The 20475-nt window shown below is 43.5% G+C and overlaps 1 protein-coding gene across 1 annotated transcript; it reads right to left on the bottom strand.

The window, feature by feature from the left end:
- Window positions 1–129: 129 nt before the first annotated feature.
- On the bottom strand, window positions 130–20445 carry LOC127575428 (myosin-11-like). The gene is made up of 6 exons (XM_052025294.1): window positions 20354–20445; window positions 18602–18756; window positions 16760–16922; window positions 14838–14996; window positions 14408–14575; window positions 130–473 (listed from the first exon to the last, which is right to left on the bottom strand). The coding sequence occupies exons 1-6, from the start codon at window positions 20441–20443 to the stop codon at window positions 276–278; spliced, it is 933 nt and encodes a 310-aa protein (XP_051881254.1). The 5' UTR covers window positions 20444–20445; the 3' UTR covers window positions 130–275.
- Between the last annotated feature and the right edge of the window lie 30 nt (window positions 20446–20475).

Here is a 20475-nt window from a genome sequence, read left to right as displayed (position 1 = left end):
CCCTGGTATGATGATGGACAGTGGAACCAACTAGGTGCCAAATGGACTTTGTTTGTTTGTTCAAGGAAGCAGACACAGCAATGTTATTTGTTCATAGTATTTGTTACAAAGTAGCAGTTTACAGTGTTATACAAAACAAAATGCAGGTCTGTTACAAATTGCATATTAAAGCTAATTGTCAAAGAAAAAATTCTTATATTTTGGAATGCACAGGTTTTAGCTTATTTATTTCATCTATATAAAGCTGTAAATTACACTACATGTTGACTAAAACTTTAGTGAGCATTTTTTCTACCATTCCTGCTCATTGGCCCAGTTAATTTTGCCAAACTGGACACTCTGGAGAGTTCCCGCCATTTTTCGGACTGAACGGACTGTTCCAGTGTATTTTGGGATTTCAGAGTGGAAATGTCTTCATCAAATAAATGTATCTCAGAGTAGATTCGGGAGAGCTCTTCTTCCTTACTTGAAAACTGTGAAAAAGGAGTTGATATTTGTAGCTCGTAAATACCAATTATTATTTTTAGGTTTGTTTACTCAACTTAAATCAATATGACTGGTCAAGAACAAAAATTCCAATTCAAAATTTCAGTGAATCAGTTGAACCCACCCTGTCCACCCAGGTTCTTGCTCCCTTTATTTACCTTTTCCATCCACTCTTCCCTCGTTACCTGGAAACTACCCTCCCCCATTTGGTTCAATCTGCCATTACCCACACACCAATCCACCTGGGTTTTTTCTCCCTTTCCTATCCCCTATTCTTCCTGCAGCCGGTTCCACCTGCCCATCATCACATCATCCATCCCTTATCTATTTCCACCTACCAGTTTGTGTCTCACTCCTCCCTCTCACTTCTATATACTAGCTATCTTCCATCTACACTCTCATTCTTGATGTAGGGTCTTGACTCGAAACGTTGACCATTCCTTTGCCTCCGTAGATGCTGCTTGACCCATTGAGTTCTTCCAGCAGTTTGGTTTTTGCTGCAGATTCCAGCATCTTCAGTCTCTTGTGTCTCCATTAAATTAAATAAAGTTTGGTCCAGAATACAAGTCAATAACAGTGCAATATACAAAACATGCTGCTTGATCTTAACGGTAACTTTACAGATCAGGCACCTGGCAGAGAATCCAGCACTCCCCTGAAGTTTCCATCTAAATTGTGTACTCAAATCCCACTGTGATTTGAACTCAAGACTTTTGACCAAGAGGCAAGAATGCTATCGTCTCACCAAACTGGTATGAAAGGCTGTATATTATAATTGCCTTTAGTGGCAGATGTTCTTAAAGCTCCATGTGCAGGTAAAAAACACACTAACGGAGTATGTAACATGGTATTTTATAATATGATTGCAATTTCAGCACACTTCAAGCAGGTGTAAATAGGCAGGCAAGGTAGTGTAGCGGTTAGTGTAACACTATTACAGCCCCAGCAACCAGGGTTCAAATCCGGCCGCTATCTGCAAGGAGTTTGTACATTCTCCCCTTGACAGCGTGGGTTTCCTCCAGGTGCTCCGGCTTCCTCCCACATTCCAAAGACATACAGGTTAGGATGCTGTGGGCATGCTATGTTGGCGCTGGAAGTGTGGTGACACTTGCGGACTGCCCCCAGAACACTCTACGCAAAAGATGCATTTCACTGTCTGTTTCAATGTACATGCGACTAATAAAGATATCTTATTTTAAATGGCTGTTTGGCTTATTGCTGCCCTCTAGTGTTTCTCGTGTTACCAACACCGATCCAACTGAATTATCGTCAGTCTTCTGCCAGACATTTATAAGATGATGCCGTAATTGACCAATTCATAACAAAAACTAATAGTTGAACTGATAGACATAGTTGCATGAGAAGTAATTTCACATGTCAAACAGGTTGTATTTTCAGATGAAAATAAAACATTATTCCTTAAAACATCTTACTGTCCTCCCATTAAAATAATCAAAACCTTTACCAGTGTTTTACTGTAAACCTCAATGTGTTCCTGCATAAACATAATGAACAAAAAAATCAATTGCAGCAGATTGATTAAACTGAAAGAAGCGCATAAGTGCTGCCAATCCGATAGTGCCCATTTCACACCAAGGCCAAAAGTTCAATTTCCTCCCAGCGGCATCAGCCAGTGCGCTGAGTGTGCATAATTAATATTTCTTTTACCCAATTAAAGAATTAGATGACATAGGACTTCCCAGAATTTGACGTTATATCCATTAATGAATTAGGAGCAGGATATTGAATTTTTAATCTCAGGTATAAAATTCACTGATATTTGGCAGACTTTAAGCCAAGATTCTGCCTTGGCATTGAAGCTGTCTCAAATTCCAGCAAGAGGACAAGTCGGCATCAGGAACAGGTGGCATATAGAACATAGAACAGTACGGCACAGGAATAGGCCCTTCGGCCCACAATGTTGTGCTGAACTGATTAAGCTAAGACACCTTATTCCTTCTGCCTGCACATGGTCCATATCCCTTCATTCTCTGCATATTCATGTGCCTATCTAAGAGCCTCTTAAACGCCTCTGTCGCATCTGCCTCCATCACCACCCTGGCAGCGTATTCAAGGCACCCACCTCTGCGTAAAAAACTTGCCCTGCACATCTCTTTTGAACTTTCCCCCTTTCACCTTAAATGCATGTCCTCTAGTATTAGACATTTTGACCCAGCTCTACCCTATCTATGACTCTTGTAATTTTATAAACTTCCATCAGGTCTCCCCTCAGCCTCCGTGAGACCAGAGAAAACAACCGTAGTGTGTCAGCCCTCTCCTTTATAGCACATGTCCTCTAATCCAGGCAGTATCCTGGTAAACCTCTTTTGCACCCACTCCACAGCCTCCAAGTCCTTCCTATAATGGGGTGACCAGAAATGAATGCAATATTCCAGATCCCACCTAACCAGAGTTTTATAAAGCTGCAACATAACTTTCTGTTATCATTTAATGTATTTCTGGAGAGGAAGGCAGAAAGAAAATACTAAGGCACACTTAAGCTCATTTGGCTGGGTTACTGGATTTCAGGCTGGACAGGAGGAAGTCTACGGGATCTAAAGGCAATTGAAGAAGTTGTAACCATTTAGGATTTTGAACCAAATGATTTTCTAAGCAGTCTTGCATTCACCAACTGAGTCACAAATAACAATCCCAGTAAGTAAAGTGGACCTTCTCTGTCTTTGCCACATCAGAATGGATCACTGCAGCCTCATGTCTGAGTAAAGTCAGAGCTTAGACAGTGAAAATTCATAAAACTCCCTGAGAGTTGGATTACATTCGCAACTTCGTTTTTCAATCCAGAAATGGTTCAGCTATTAAAGGAAAGTAATGAAAGACCTGCATGACTAGAAAATGGATCATGTAGCGTTATGTTTTCGGTACACTATGTGTTTTGATTTCAAAGAAAGATCAACTGTAATGGAAATTAGGAACTTACTCTTCTTATTTTGTGCATAATTTTTCATCCTGGTTCCCCATGCATCTAACATGCATGGAGGAGCCTGGACATATGCAGTAGCATAAAATAGTGTGAAACACAAACCTTGCTATAGTTGTGAGGGCCTTGGTGTAACATTTTATCCAAAGTGTGGCATCTCCAACAGTGCAGCATGGCCTCTTTAGCCTTGATTTTTGTGTTTAGTTGTATTGAAAAGGACTTCAATCCAATTAGCTCTGCAATCAGTAGATGTGAAATAAAGTTTGTTTTTTCTTCCCTATTGTCTTCCCTTTCCATATTGAATGCTCCAAAATACTTAAAAATTTTCATTTGCAATAGATAGACATATGAGAATTCGATGCACCAATGTATTAAACTAAGGTGGGGCAAATTTGAATTTGTTATCTATATCTATCCTCTAAAAAGAATAAATGAATAGTCTGAACGATCATAAACCTTGTAAGCTTTGCTTTCAATCCTCCTGTGCAGGGACCAAAAATTCAATAAATCTGGTAATTTTGACACATGTTCAGGCTGCACTAAGTTGTTGATATTGTATCCTCATTGTTAAGATTCAAATTGTAGCGGTTGCTACCACGAAATAAAACAAGACGCTAGTCAGAGGATTGTCGAACAAAAAGTGGTTTATTTTCCCGCCTTGCATGGGCCCTTGAAGGGAGACTGTTCCCGGCAATGACGTAAGTACTACGTCATCAAGACTTTCCCGCGCGCGGGTTCTCCCTGTCGCTCGGGAAAGACGAGGCCCGCCGCCATCTTGGGCCTTGTCGCTCCGACGCCGCGCGACCCGACTGCCGAGCCGGTTCGCCCGACTAAACGGTGAGCTGCCACACAACCTCCCCCAGAACAGGCGACACAGTCCCCAAGGTCCGTGGGCTATGCCAGTTGCCGCTTAGGGGGCTGGCCTTTGCGTCGCGGCGTTGCAACCTCAACAGGTTGTTGCAGATCCAAATAGGCCGGTTTGAGGCGGTCCGCCATGAAAACCTGTTCCCTGCCTCCAATGTCCAAAATAAAGGTGGATCCATTATTCCGTATGACTCGGAACGGTCCCTCATATGGTCGTTGCAATGGCGCCCGAGGTGTGCCCCTGCGAACGAAAACAAACTTACAGTCCCGTAGTTCCTTGGGCTGGCAGGATGGGGCTTGACCATGCCGTGAGGTGGGAATCGGGGCCAAGTTGCCAAGCTTCTCGCGCAGTCTTTGTAGGACTGCTGGGGGTTGTTCCCCTTGGTCCCGAAGGGCAGGTATGAAATCCCCGGGGACAACTAGGGGCGCCCCGTACACAAGCTCAGCTGACGAAGTGTGGAGGTCTTCTTTGGGGGCAGTGCGTATGCCGAGCAGGACCCAAGGCAGCTTGTCAACCCAGTTAGGACCCTTCAGGCGGGCCATCAAGGCTGATTTCAGATGGCGGTGAAAATGTTCCACCAACCCGTTTGATTGAGGATGGTAGGCCGTGGTGGTGTGCAGCTGCATCCCTAGCAGGTTCGCTAATGCAGCCCAGAGACTGGAAGTGAATTGGGTGCCTCTGTCTGAAGTGATGTGGGCCGGAACACCAAAACGTGAGACCCAAGTTGTGAGCAGTGCCCGGGCGCAGGAATCAGTTGTGATGTCAGTCAGGGGGGTTGCCTCAGGCCACCTCGTGAACCGGTCCACGATGGTAAGGAGGTACTGGGCTCCTCTTGAAACCGGCAGAGGGCCCACGAGGTCGACGTGTATGTGGTCGAACCTCCTACGGGTAGGCTCGAACTGCTGTGGTGGGACCTTGGTGTGTCGCTGGATTTTTGACGTCTGGCAGTGCGGACAAGTCCTGGCCCACTCACTGACCTGTTTGCGCAGGCCATGCCAGACAAACTTGCTGGCGACCAGTCGGACAGTAGATCTGATGGACGGGTGCGCCAACCCATGTACCGAGTCAAAAACGCGTCTCCGCCAGGCTGCAGGGACTATAGGGCGGGGCTGATCAGTCGCAACGTCGCAAAGTAGGGTCCGCTGACCTGGACCAACCAAGAAATCTCGGAGCTGTAGACCCGAGACTGCGGTTCTGTAGCTGGGCAGTTCGTCGTCGGCTTGCTGTGCGTCAGCTAGGGCCGTGTAGTCGACACCCAAGGATAGGTTGTGGATGGTTGGTCTGGAAAGTGCATCAGCGACATTATCCTTTCCGGAGACATGTTGGATGTCAGTTGTGAATTTGGAAATGTAGGATAAATGTCGCTGCTGACGAGCTGACCAGGGATCGGAGACTTTGGAGAAGGCAAAGGACAGAGGCTTATGATCGGTGAAAGCGGTGAAAGGCCTGCCTTCTAGAAAGTATCGGAAATGCCGGACCACCAGATACAGCGCTAGAAGTTCCCGATCAAAAGTGCTGTACTTCAGTTCGGGCGGTCTAAGGTGCTTGCTGAAAAATGCCAAGGGTTGCCAGCGGCCTTCGAGTAGCTGTTCCAGTACCCCACCCACCGCGGTGTTGGACGCATCTACCGGGAGGGCAGTCGGGACGTCAGTCCTAGGGTGTACAAGCATCGTGGCGTCTGCCAGGGCGTCTTTGGCCTTAACGAAAGCAGCCGCAGCCTCGTCAGTCCAGGTGATGTCCTTGCCCTTACCAGCCAGCAGCGAGAACAGACGGCGCATGATACAGGCTGCTGCAGGGATGAACCGATGGTAAAAGTTGACCATCCCAAGGAATTCCTGTAGGCCTTTGACTGTGTCGGGGCGGGCAAAATGGCGGATAGCGTCCACCTTGGCGGGTAGGGGTGTTGCCCCGTCGCTGGTGATTTTGTGGCCGAGGAAATCGATAGAGTCAAGTCCGAATTGGCACTTGGACGGGTTGATTGTGAGGCCGAAATCGCGGAGGCGGGAATACAGCTGGCGGAGGTGGGAAAGGTGTTCCTGGCGGTTACGGCTGGCGATCAGTATGTCGTCTAAGTAAATGAACACGAAGTCCAGGTCTCGGCCTACCGCGTCCATCAGCCGCTGGAAGGTCTGCGCGGCGTTCTTAAGGCCGAACGGCATCCAAAGGAATTCAAACAGGCCGAATGGGGTGATAATCGCAGTCTTGGGGACGTCATCCGGATGGACCGGGATTTGGTGGTATCCCCGAACGAGGTCCACTTTGGAAAAGATGCGGGCCCCGTGTAAGTTCACTGCGAAGTCCTGGACGTGAGGGATGGGATAGCGGTCTGGGGTGGTAGCGTCATTCAGCCTGCGATAGTCGCCGCAGGGCCTCCACCCTCCGGTGGCTTTGGGGACCATGTGCAGGGGGGAGGCCCAGGGGCTGTCTGACCTGCGAACAATCCCCAGCTCCTCCATGTGACGGAACTCTTCCTTTGCCAGGCGGAGCTTGTCTGGAGGTAATCGTCGTGCTCGGGCATGAAGGGGTGGCCCTGTAGTAATGATGTGGTGTCGTACCCCGTGTTTGGGCCTAGAATTCGTAAACAAAGGTGCCAAAATTGATGGGAATTCGGCTAGGAGCTTGGCGAAATCATCGCCAGAAAGGGAAATGGAGTCCAGGCGCGGGGCTGGTGTGCTGATTTCTCCCAGGGGATAGGTCTGGAAGGTGCTAGAGTGGACTAACCGCTTCCCTCGCAGGTCGACTAACAGGTTGTGGGCCCGAAGGAAATCAGCTCCTAGGAATGGTCGGGTGACCTTGGCAAGGGTGAAGGTCCAGGTAAAACGGCTGCCGCCAAAGTGTAATTGAAGTGTACGGGTGCTGAAAGACCGTATCGTTGTACCGTTGGCAGCATTGAGTTGAGGACCAGGTGGCCTGTTACGAGTGTCGCGGCCGGTCGGGGGCAAAATACTGACCTCCGCTCCAGTATCAACGAGGAAACGCTGTCCAGATTTCTTGTCCTGAACGCATAGGAGGCTCTGTCGGCGGCCAGCCGCCATAGCCATCAGCGGCAGCTGGCCCTGGCGTTTCCCTGAAACTTGCAGGGTGGGCGGCATCGACGGGCCTCTGCACCCCACCTCTGATGGTAGAAGCACAGCTGGTCACCCGTGTCGTCGTCTGCATTCCTGGGGTGTGGTTGCTCGGTTGCTGGGGCCGGGCGAGGCGGGCGTTGGGCTTGCGGCCTGGTGATTTGACTGACGGACGAGCCGCTCTCGCGCTTGGCCCTCCACAGGACATCTGCCCGGGCGGTCACCTCACGGGGGTTGCTGAAGTCGGCGTCAGCTAACAACAGGTGGATGTCATCGGGGAGCTGTTCGAGGAAGGCCTGCTCGAACATCAGGCATGGCTTGTGTCCCTCGGCCAATGCCAGCATCTCAAGGTGGGCAGCTTGAGGGCCACTGCGTTGGCTGCTGCACTGTCGGCCATTGTGCGGGTCCAAAGTCCGTTTGGACCGTCGGGGTCACCAATGTAGCGGTTGCTACCGTGAAATAAAACAAGACACTAGTCGGAGGATTGTCGAACAAGAAGTGGTTTATTTTCCCGCCTTGCGCGGGCCCTTTAAGGGAGACTGTTCCCGCCCAAAGCAACCGGCAATGACCTAAGTACTATGTCATCAAGACTTTCCTGCGCGCGGGTTCTCCCCGTCGCTTGGGAAAGACGAGGCCCGCCGCCATCTTGGGCCTCGTCGCTCCGACGCCGCGCGACCCAACTGCCGAGCCGGTTCGCCCGACTAAACGGTGAGTCACCACAAAATGGTAATTTTAATGGCCTCCTTTTAAAAAGCTGTGGCATGTCAAAATTTTTCCATTTTTAAACTCCGATCCACTGCCCAACAGCTGTATAAATGATTTGCTGACAATTGCAATATTGTGCCACTAGGTGTTTACTAGTGGTTACATTAGAAACTGGAATAAAAATTGTATATAATGCAGGCAAATGTATTCTGCTTTCAAGCCTGTTCTATTTTATCACCTGCTTTGGCATCTTCAATCCATAATGGCATTAATAATAGGATTCACTGTACGTATATCAAACAGGGGTTAAATTATCTTTCTCTAGAGCCCCTCTTAATTATTGATGCTGATGGACAAAATCACTTAACCAAGCACAAAATACCTCTTAATTGACTTGTCTTAATTGAAGTCTGTTCTTTGAAGTGGATATTAAGTGTATGCTAACATTTTAAATACATCAACATTGATATTTGCATGGCTTTTAAGAAAGTTATTGAAAGGGTTCCATGTGGTAGAAGTGAGAGTAAACCTAAAACCCAAGGGATCCATGGGAAAGTGAAAAGTTGGATGCAAAACTGCCTCAGCCACAGGAAACAGAGGGTAATTGTTGACACAAGATAATGCTACAAACACTGGTCAGGTAGCCTCGGTGGAGAGGGAGACAGAATTAACCCTTCAGGTTCATGATGTTTTATCAGGGAAAGAGTCAAATAACATAGAGGCAGGTTCTTCAGCCCACCATGTCCATGCTGATCATCTATTACCCATCCATATTAATCTCATTTTCCCTCTAAATTCCTTCTCCTTAAATCTATGTCCTCTGATTTTATACACCTCTTCTATGAGGAAAAGTTCCTTACTGTCTACCCGTTCTAAGCCTCTCATAATTTTGTGTACCTCTGTTTGGTTCCACCCTCACCCTCCTCTACTCCAAGAAAAGAAACCCAGCATATCCAGCCTCTCCTCATAACTGAAACAGTTCACCTCAGGCAACATGACAATAACCTTTCCCTCAATGTCAGTAAAACAAAAGAACTGGTCATTGACCACAGGAAGGGGGCTGTCCACACGCTCTTGTTTACATCAATGGCACTAAGGTAGAGATGGTTGAGGGCTTCAAGTTCCTAGGAGTGAACATCACCAATAACCTGTCTTGGTTCAAAATGTAGATGCCATGGCCCAGAAAGTGCACTAGCACCTCAATTTCCTGAGGAGGCTAAGGAAATTCAGCATATCCCCATTGACCCTTACCAATTCCTATAGATGCACCACAGAAAGCATCCTATCTGGATGCATCACGGCTTGGTATAGCAACTGCTCTGCCCAGGACCGCAAGAAACTGCAGAGAGTTGTGCCGAGCTGTGTCCACATCATGGAAACCAGCCTCCCCTCCATGGACTTCTCGCTGCCTCGGTAAAGCAGCCAGCACAATCAAAGACCCCACCCACCTCAGACATTCTTTCTTCTCTCCCCTCCCATCAGGCAGAAGATACAAAAACCTAAAAGCATTTACCACCCTGCTCAAGGACAGTTTCTATCCCACTGTCACAAGACTATTGGACTCTTGACCTTACAATCTACCTCGTTATCGCCTTGCACCTTATTGTCTGCCAGCATTGCACTTTCTCTGTAAATAGAACACCTTATTCTGCATTCTATTATTATTGTCCTTTGTTCTACCCCAATGCACTGATGTGATTAAATGATCTGGATGGATGGCATGTAAAACAGAGTTTTTCACTGTACCTCAGTACATGTGACAATAATAAACCAATTTACATCCTGGTGATTCCCCTCTGCACCTTCTCCAGTGCAATCATATTCTTCCTATAGCATGATTTCCAGAAATGTACACAATAGTCTAGTTGTAGCTTAGCTAATGTTTTATAATACTGTACCATAACCTCCCTGCTCTCATATTTTATGCTATGAAGGCAAGTTTCCTCTTAACCATCGTATATACTCTGTTGCCTCCTTCAGGGATCTTTGGATTTGTACTCTAGGGTCCCTCTGCACTGTCCCTCTCCAGGGTCCCTTCAGGGTCCTTAGGGTTTTACCATTCATTGTGCATGTTCAAGCCTTATTAGATTCCCCAAGATTTATCACGACTACCTTCCATCTGTCATTGCTTTGTCCACCTTACCAAGTCAACAATATCATTCTTTAGCGTGAGACAGTTAATCACACCACAAATTTTCCCTTCACCTGTGAACTTATTAACCACACCTCCTATGAAAGCATCCAAATTGTTAATTTATATTGCAAGCCCTAAGGATTCCACACCAATCCCGATGGCATACCACTGACCACATGCTCACAAGAACAATCCTTCACCATCATTTTTTGGCTCCTATTACCAAGCCAATTTTTTGATCCAATTTGCTGATTTATCTTGTCTCCTATGTTGGAATTTGTTAAAAGCTTTACTGAAGTTCATGCAGAGTACATTAGCCACACTACCCTCATCAACACAATGAGTTATCTCTTCAAAAAATTCAATCAAACTGGTCAGCAACCCAAAACACTAATGCAGAAGTCTCTCCTCAGAGGTGCCCGGCTGAATGAATATTTCTGGCATGCTCTGTTGTTATTTCAGACCTGCAGCAGCTGCAGTTTTTTTGCCTTCCGATAATCCTCAAGTACTGCATGTGTGGAGTTTGCATGTTCTCCCTGCTTGGATTCCAATGGGCACTCTATTCTCCTCCCAATCCTAAAGATCTGCTGGTGGTTAAATGGCTGTTGTAAGTCTCCCTTAAGAACTAAAGGGAAGTTGATAGGTGTGTGGGATATAATAGGTTGCAGCTTTACAGGGAAATAAGTGGAGTAATGGGACTAATGGGATTGCTCTGCCAGGAGGCAGCTTGGACCTGATGGGTTTAATGTCATCCTCCTGTTCTCTACTAACTGAGAGAACAGTGAGGTCAATAATGAAGGACATTAGTTTAAGAAAATTGGTAGAAACATTAAAAGGAAGATGAGGAGAAATTCTTTCAAGATCAGGGGTGTTGGAAACTCACTGCTTTAAATGATGGCAGAGACATTTAAAAATTACCTGTAGACACTCATTAAGTTCTGTATCTGTTATGGACTTGGAATTGCAAAGTGGGATTAGACAGGATAGTGTTTCCTTTTCTAACATAGAGACAGGAGGCTGATGACCTTATTTATCAATCTGGGTAAAATTAGAATCCAAGTCTTGAAGATTACTCTTCCAAAGCTATTCAATTATACCAAGGCATTTGGAACAACCGTTTAATGTAATTCTTAATATAGTAATATACTGATATAGTAATATTCCAAATACTGATGCATTACTTAACTCTAACTTCTGTCCTGGGATGGGTTTTGGTATTTCTGAGTCCTGCACAGATTCCAAGCTCTGCTTGCTTTATGTTATATGCCATTGTTACTGAGAACTTTCAGGGCCAAAGATTTAAAAATAAAAATTATGGATGGCAATTAGGTAATTAAGTAGGATGATAGACGATTTAACACAGATTATTTGTTTGTCAAAAAGGGCAGATAAAATAATCAACCAGTACTTGGAGGTCCATAGTAAAGGACAACATTGGATTAAGTACAAATTAAATATTTTCTAATTCAACACAAAATGATTAGACTAAAAGGTGGTATTCTATGCAGAAAGAGAGATTACAGCAAAATTTGATGTTAAGAGAGACATGTGATAGATATATGGGAAGGAAAAAGGGAAATTAACAAAAGTAAGGGAAAACAAAACTAGACAGTCAATCAATTAAAAGGAAATTAGCATGAGGAATAACATGATGGAGAAAAGGTGGAGAGACAGTGATTAAAGAGGAGCATTAATAGCAGACATTTCTTTGCAAGTATTTTAATTTTCTTTTATAAACAGAGAAAAACATTCAAGAGTATGATATTTATCCACAAAGGGCATGGAAGAATCACTGTAAGATTAATATTCACAAGGAAAACTTTTAAAAAAATGAATGGGCTAGAAATGATTCTTTACACAAATATTAACTTTTTCCTCCCCCAGTGGAATACATTCATTTCCAGGTAAAATCTGCCAGGCACTTATAGAACATAGAACAATTACAGCACAATTCAGGCTCTTTGGTCCACAAAGCTGTGCTGAATATGTCCCTACCCTAGAAATTACTAGGCTTACCCATAGCCCTCTATTTTACTCAGCTCCATATACCGATCTAACAGTCTCTTGAAAGACCTTATCGTATCAGCCTCCACCACCATTTCCGGCAGCCCATTCCACACACTCACCACTCTGAGTAAAAAACTTACCCCTGACATCTCCTCTATAGCTACTCCCCAGCACCTTAAACCTATGTCCTCTTGTGGCCACCAATTCAGCCCTGGGGAAAAGCCTCTGATTATCTACCCTATCAATACCTCTCATCATCTTATACATCTCTATCAGGTCCTCCCTCATCCTCCGTCTCTCCATGGAGAAAAGGCCAAGTTCCCTCAACCTGCTTTCATGAGGCATGCTCCGCATCCCAGGCAACATCCTTGTAAATCTCCTCTGCACCCTCTCTATGGCTTCCACATCTTTCCTGCAGTGAGGCGACCAGAACTGAGCACAGTACTCCAAGTGGGGTCTGACCAGGGACCTATATAGCTGCAACAATACCTCCCGGCTCCTAAATTCAATTCCCCGATTGATGAAGGACAATACACCATATGCCTTCTTAACCACAGAGTCAACCTGCGCAGCCGCTTTGAGCGTCCTATGGTCACAAATTGTATCCTTCATTCTATATGTGCACCTGCAGGCAAGTTCAGATTGTGCATTGTCGAGAAAATTTGTCCACACGGATCCGATGTTGCCTGTTGGCAGGACCTCATTGAGTAGTAAGCTTTTAGTAGCATTACTTAATCAGCATTAGAATTATTTAAAGGGGGCTTTCTGAAAGTGTCTCAGTCCAGTACTAGGAGAAGGACTCAGGGAGGTCCCCTTTATTTTAGTCACTTACTTGCAAATTCCTTTGACAACCACCCTTTGATCCTTGGTCAATCCCCTAATACACCAACCTCCTGACCACAGTCCAACTGTCTACCCACCCAGCTACTGACCTCAGCATCCAGGGTCCAATTCATAACTGTTGGGACCCCACTCCACAGGCCAGATCACATCTCACCAGTTCCTGATCCAAGAACCATATTACTCCGCAGGCTTTGATCCAAGGGCCTCATCATACCCCAGGTCCCAGTCCATGGTTCTCATTCTGCACACCTAGGCCCCATTCTGATGACCTGACCCTCTTTTCCCCAACACCCTCAGGAAAATAGCTGCTATATTCCTTTGTGCTCTCTGCAAAAGCATAATGCACAAATCAAATTGTATTAGGCCCATTCAGGACTGTCTAATGATGTAGGCCTCTTGAATACTTAACTTTTATGTGACAGGCCCACAACAGGAAGTAAGTGGTGCTGAATTGCACAGTTTCATGTCAAATAATGAAAGCATCTGAGTGAAAATTGTGAAGGAATCTAAATCAGAGTTAATACAAGTAATGAGAAAGTTAGGTTAATAAAAACATATGATAACAGATGATGAGAATGTGAAACTCTGCATATGGCAGGTGAGGGATTGGTTTTAATATAGTTTAGGACAGCATTGGATAAGTAGATCGGTAGTAATGATATCAAATAATGCAGAGAAAGAGCAGATAATAGAGATTAGCTCCATCAGCACTACAAGTTGAAACTCTTTAGTCCGGCACCCTTGGGACCTGACTGGTACTCGACCACAGAAAATGCTGGACCAGAGAAGTTGTCCTCTGATCATCTTCCTTTGAGCAAGAGAACTGTTCTTTTTAAGTATGGTGGAACACCTGTGGGAAATGGAAGCTGGAAGGTTCTGAGAACTGCCCAGAACCGAGGTTTCTGTAAGTCAAAAATGCTGTCGGCTGAGATTGCGAAACTTGCACTGGTAGGTTAATTAGCTATAGATTATTACAGATCTCAGTTAATTTTAGATATTAGTTAGAATTAGTTAATTAATATAGATCTGTACTACAAATTCAAAACACACTAGACCATGGGAGTTGACAGACCACAGAATGCCGGACTAGAGAAACCAAGCTATGAAAACCAAGCTATTAAAGCCAAGTAACATCTTTGTGATCTGCATTACAGACAACCTACGTATAACTGCGCATTCTTCATGGCTACATTTTAAAAATTATTTTTCCCAACTGCTGTCAGCAAAGACAGAGGGTATCAACTGATTAATAAAATTACTTCACAACCTGAAGAATGCAGTTGGCCTCTGTAATGTGAAGGGAGACAGGTTTTTCAGTTTATCAGTAATTATAGAGAATGAATAATTAGGTTAAGAATAGATACCTGCTTCTGTAAATCAGCGATGAGGTCAACCAGCAGAGCCTTGTCTCTTTGCAACTGCAGGTTCTCTTCTTCGGTATTCGCAATTCTGCTTTGTATCTCAGCTACACGACTGTGCACAGTGGCTTTGCTCAGTTCCAGCGAGGTCTTCCCTTGTTCAAGGAGAAGAATCTGAGGGATGGCATTTACAACAAAGTTAGAATTATTTCAGAAAAAATCACTTTCACATATTTAATTAATGTTTGTCAATCCATTTGTAAAAGGAAATGAATAATGAGATCAGTACTAAGCCGGTGAGTAGCATGAACATAATGCAATTTAGAATTACCCAGAACATCTGAGTACAACAATAAATATAGCACCTAATCAAAAATACGAATTTATTTATTTGGTTTACACTGAAATATTTCAATGACTATTTTCCATCAATTACCTTTTCCATAAGTTCCTGAAATTTGTTTTTCTTAATTTCCAGGAGCTCCTTGTGTCTCTTCACCTCATACTCCAGTTGCTGCTTATGATCCTTCACAGTAATCAGTTGAACCACACTTGAAGTACGGCAAAAATCAGTCTCTTCTTTCACCATCCTCTCCTGCAATGCATCATGCAGCAATGTCATTAATAAAAAGTACCAATAAAAAGGAGAAAAATCTCTTCCATCAAATATGATTATTATTTCTTACTGCTTCCCATACAGGAAGAGTCTCTTCAATGAGATCGAATTAAGAATGCAATCATTTGGAAGTCCCCAGTGCCCTAGGTGGTAAATGTGGTATAGTATCGAGGGATCTGATTGGATACTTTGAGTTGGTCAACCTCAACTAGAGCAACATTTGTCTTCTGTATCCCTGGGCTTAGGATAAAAAAAATCCTAATTCGGACAGAGCTTGTCAACAGGTGGAAAGTGTCAACCAGTTGAAAACATGACTTAGGTTCAAGCAGATCATGCTGTAAAATACACAGAGAACTAATGGGACCCCACTGTGGTATGGGAGAAAACAAAACATAACTACAAGCACAAGATTAGATTGGGAACAAGAGACAATTACAAGGAGTTCAATCGCTGGCTTAATTTCAGTTATGGAACACACCAATTTTTAATCATGGGGCAATCCTGGACCACAAAGTTTGGCCTAATCATAGCCTACCAAAATGCAGTCGCAAACTTTTCTAAAACATTGGCTGGGAATGCTATGCAGGCATGGAGCAATATTTTGCCTGTAGGAGTTTCACAAAGACAGTTGCCTGCAATATCTCTTATTGTTGTTGTGTTTGTAGGATCATTAAATTCCTTCCTTCACATGGGATTTTGTTCCATGGGAGGTCTCTGCCATTCTGACAACATGGCATGGCTAGCTGAATTTATTGGTTTTCTGTAACCTGCCTTAGAATTGCATCGTTATTTTTAGACAGCCGAGCTAAAATCTCAAAATCATACTTCCAGAAAGCTGCAACACTTCATTTGGTTCCTTTTTTTATATGTTATTACTTCAGAATTATGCTACAGCTTCTTCTTTTTAACTGATTGAAAGTCTCATTGGTCCAGCAATTACTGCATTTCTCTTCCTTTCAATGAATTTTCCAGGCCTCCCACCATCATCCACTGACTCCCGTATTACCAATACTCCATTGTCAGTGAGATTCCACATCCTGGTCAGGAAATTTCATATTGTGTGGTACAGTAACATCATGTTATATTACTGGATTAGAATCTGGAGGCCTGGACTATTGATCTGGGCTGCTGGGAAATTTAAATTCATATAATTAATTAAAATCTGCAATAAAGAGCTAATACCAGTAATTGTGACCATCGAACTCTCCAATTTTTGTAAAAACCCACGAGTTCTCTAATTTTCTTCAGATAAGGAAATCTTCCATCCTTAACTTCTCTGACCTACCTCCGAGGCCAAACTGACCAATGCGGCTGACTTTTAATTGTTTTCTGAAGCGGCTTAGTGCATGATTAGGGATGGACGATAAATGTCAGCCATGCCAGCAAATAAAAAATATTGACCTTGGAATATATAAATCCTAGTTATCCAAATATAACAATTGATAGTAGTTTATACCTACATTGGATTATATAAAGCACTTTTAAAAATATTTGTCATGATTCAGAGTTGAAGTAAATACTACAAATGAAGTATCATTCTTTTGCATTTACCACTGAATAGATCGTCAGCCTAAGTACCACTGAACTAATTTTTCCCTCATTCTTTCAACCAACTGTCCTCAGAAACAGTAACCTGAATCTAACCTCAACTATATCAGGTAGTTAACTTTAACCAAATGCAAATATTCAGCTCCGTTTAACTACTCAACCTAGTTTTAAACACAGGAAGAGTTTTTACATACCCTGTCTAATTGCTTTTTCAGCTCAAGAATCTGTGAATGTAGCTGGGCATTTTCCTTGATCAAAGTGGCACAATCATCTGTCATTTTGCTTCTGAGGAAACGGTCCTGTTCCCTCATCATCTCTTTCTCACGCAGCTGTTGACGAAGGAGACGGATTTCATCTCTGGTGGAGGAAGAAAACATTACAATACCTTATGCTGCACTAGAACTCCTCCAAATTCTTAACATCCATTATAAAACGTAGCATTTAGAATTGAAAATGATATTTAATCCTTATCTCAGAGTCAGAGGTGTTTCAAGAATGGAGTAGGGAAGGGGGAGGTGATGGTAGGGGCTGGTGCACAGAGTTTCAACCTGGATCACCAATTTCATTGCTCAGGTGGAAATGAAGATATACTCACAGTGTGAGGTGTTGCATTTTGGGAAGTTAAACTAGGGCAGGACTTTCACAGTAAATGGTAGAGCCCTGGAGAGTGTTGTAGAACAGAAAGACATAGGGGCACAGGTACATAGTTCCCTGTGATACAGGTAGACAGGGTGGTGAAGAAAGTGTTTGGCACGCTTGCCTTGTCAGTCAGAGCACTGAGTACAGGAGTTGGGACACATGTTGCAACTGTGCAAGTTATTGGTGAGACCACATTTGGAGTATTGTGTGCAGTTCTGGTCGTCCAGTTTTAGAAAGAATGCCATTAAGCTGTAAGGGATTCATGAGGATGTTGCCAGGAATGGAAGGCTTGAGTTATAATGAGAAACTGGATAGGCTGGGACATTTTCCCCTGGAATGTAGGAGGCTGAGTGGTGACCTTATAGAGGTATACAAAATCAAGGGGCATAGGTAAGGTGGATGGTCACAGTCATTTTCCCCAGGGCAAGAGAGTCTAAAACTAAACTACACAGATTTAAGGTGAGAGGGAAATGATTTAAAAGGGACCTAAGGGGAATTTTTTTTTCGCCCACACAGAGGGTATATGGAATGATCTGGCAGAGGAAGCTGTAGAGGTAGGTACAATTACATTGTGTAAAGACATTTAGACAGGTACATGGATGGAAAAGGTTTAGAGAGGTATGGGCCAAACACAGGCAAGTGGTACTAGCTTGGATAGACATTTTGGTCAGCATGGACGAACTGGGCTGAAGGACCTGTTTCTGTGCTGTACAACTCTATGACTCAAAGCACAACTTTCCAAAGCAAGGATCTTCTTTTGCTTTTGTTAAGTGTAAGACATTGACAGTTGCCACGCTTTGCTGTCTTGTGTTAATAAATACTGTAAATGGATAACTTTGAAGAACGTTCAGCTATTGGACTGAAAGGAAGATGGCAGGTCTTCTGACCCATAACTTCTATAGGCTGCATGCCAGCAATAATACACAGAGAATATCATATCATCCCTTAATGTGAATTAATGAAACATAGTTGCTAATGAAGGAGAGTGATGGGAAGCAGCTGATGAAGCATTCTATGCAAATGAGGAGAAACAAATTTGGACTGAACTGGGCTTTTGCCTTTTGACTTGCCTTAATTATCCTTGTCTAAAATCATCTGCACATTGCTATTTGAAAGCCAAAAGCTGTTCATATGGGGCCTGTTGGTTATATATTTGCCACCAATTAGGCCTTCCATGTGCTCTTGATGCAACCTACTCTACACCAGGAAAACGTGGAAAATTCCTCAACTATGTTGAATGGTACTTTCCTCTTTCTAGAAATATTTAAGGTGGTGATCAAGTGCAGATTACTGATACTGTGGTTTGAGGGCAGCAAAGACAATAACGTTATTTTGAAATCCGTCATCTTTGACTAGCCATCTCCTAGCTCACCAATTTTCTCTGTTTAAGACAGTACCTGTAATCACGTGTGATTTTATCCTGCACGGCAGCTGTGTTGGCATAGTACTTTTCTTCCATTTCATGGAGAGCCGACTGCACTTTTAAAAGCTTCATACGCTCTTCCCCTAGTTGTGTTACAACCACTTTCTCTTGATCTGATCTTTGTCCAATCTGGAAAGAGCCAATTTTAACAAATGAACTACAATTAGCATGGTTTCAATTTCCATACAAAATCAGGTGGGTTTCAACATTTGATTTTATAGAGCACTTTTCAAAATTTGGAAATTGTTGTTTTAGCTTATTGATGAACATCTTTTGGTGTTACTCACAGCGAAGACCTGTGTGCTCTGTTATGCTGATTAATATGAGAGGACCATTTATTTATTAGCTTTGGGAATGGCCTTGGAACCTGGGGTCTAGAATTGGAAAACTATGGTCTTATAGTATTGGGAAGAATGTCAGCATCAAGCCATCTTTGAGAAGAGTTTTAGCGTCTTCGATAATATCAGAGGGTCAGTACAGTAGTGCAGATAGTAGGCCTACTGCCTCACAGTTGCAGCAACCCATATTTGACCTTTGGCACTCTGTGTGTGGAGTTTGCACATTTTCCCTGTGACTGGTTTCCTACCACATCCAAAAGATGAGCAGGTTGGTAGAGTAATTGGCCACTGCAAATTGCCCCAGTGTACAGGTGAGTGGTAGATATGGTAGGAAGTTGATGGGAATGTGAAGATGATAAAAAAAACAGGCTTAGTATAGGATTAGTGCAAATGGATGTTTGATTATTAGCAGAGTTGTTTATGTGCTGTATGACTGTGTGACAGAGCAGAGCGAGGGTGTTGCTGGGTTCTGAAATCACTGGAACATTAGTCTTGGACTTTGAACACAGTGGAGAAGGCTATCTTAGAGGTTGATTAGAATAAAATAACAGGTCATTTTGTTCAACTACTCTACGTTAGCGTTTATTTTCCACATGAATTTTCTCTTTTCAAAGTACTTCTCGTTACTCTGAGAGACCTGGCAGTATGAGTTGATTGCCAGTAGTTGTGGTGGTAGAAAATTGGTGTGACACAATGAGGTGAGGAGTCAAACAGCCTTGAAAGAAAAGGATAACTTGGATAGAAGGAAAATAACATTTTTTTTTCCTTCTGTGTGTCACAGTTTTCCCGCTTATCAGCTGCTTCTCTGTTTGTTTTTGTAGCCTCAGTATGGTTGTTTGGAATCAGCTGATTACTAATATGCAAGATTTAGCCCCAAACAATTAATTGTCCTATTGTTGTGTTTCCTCACTTTTGAAGACAATTTTGCATTTCCCCCACATTGTCTACTATTCCCAGTGCTGACAGGTTTGAATTATTTTGATTCATACCTAATTTAAATGTGTGTTATGGGCACTAAACTGGCATCTTGCCAGTTAGTTGTGGAGGACGGGAAAATCAGATGATTCTTTTGTTATCAAGCTTTTAGATCATGTTTTAGAAGACAGCTGAACACTGGGGTGCAAGAGATTATAATTTCTCCAGGCACATATTTTTGAGAGGTCTTTAAGGGCCACTGACTAGACGAAGTTCATGTGCAGTTCAAAACTGTAACCAGGATCCCAGAATCAGTGGAGGCAAAGCCAGATTCGCAAATTTATCTGCCATTGGAAATAAACAGACATTCCACTTCCCCTTTTATACAAGTTTCAGCTCCACTCAGATGCCTCCTCCTTTAATTTGAATGATCAGTGATTTAAGCTTATCTATTGCTGTCATGCTGAACTTACTTGTTCCTTTAATTTGATAACCTTGTGTTCGGTGTTCTTTAGGTCAGCAATCTGTCGTTCCAGTTCCTGTTTGCTCTGTAGTAATTCCATTTCTTTGTGTGAGAGCTCCCTATCTGTGAGCT

Source organism: Pristis pectinata, chromosome 10 (assembly GCF_009764475.1).
Source record: "Pristis pectinata isolate sPriPec2 chromosome 10, sPriPec2.1.pri, whole genome shotgun sequence".
Lineage (NCBI taxonomy): Eukaryota > Metazoa > Chordata > Chondrichthyes > Rhinopristiformes > Pristidae > Pristis > Pristis pectinata.
The sequence above is the reverse complement of the archived record's forward strand: the minus strand, read 5'-3'. Positions and strand labels throughout refer to the sequence as shown.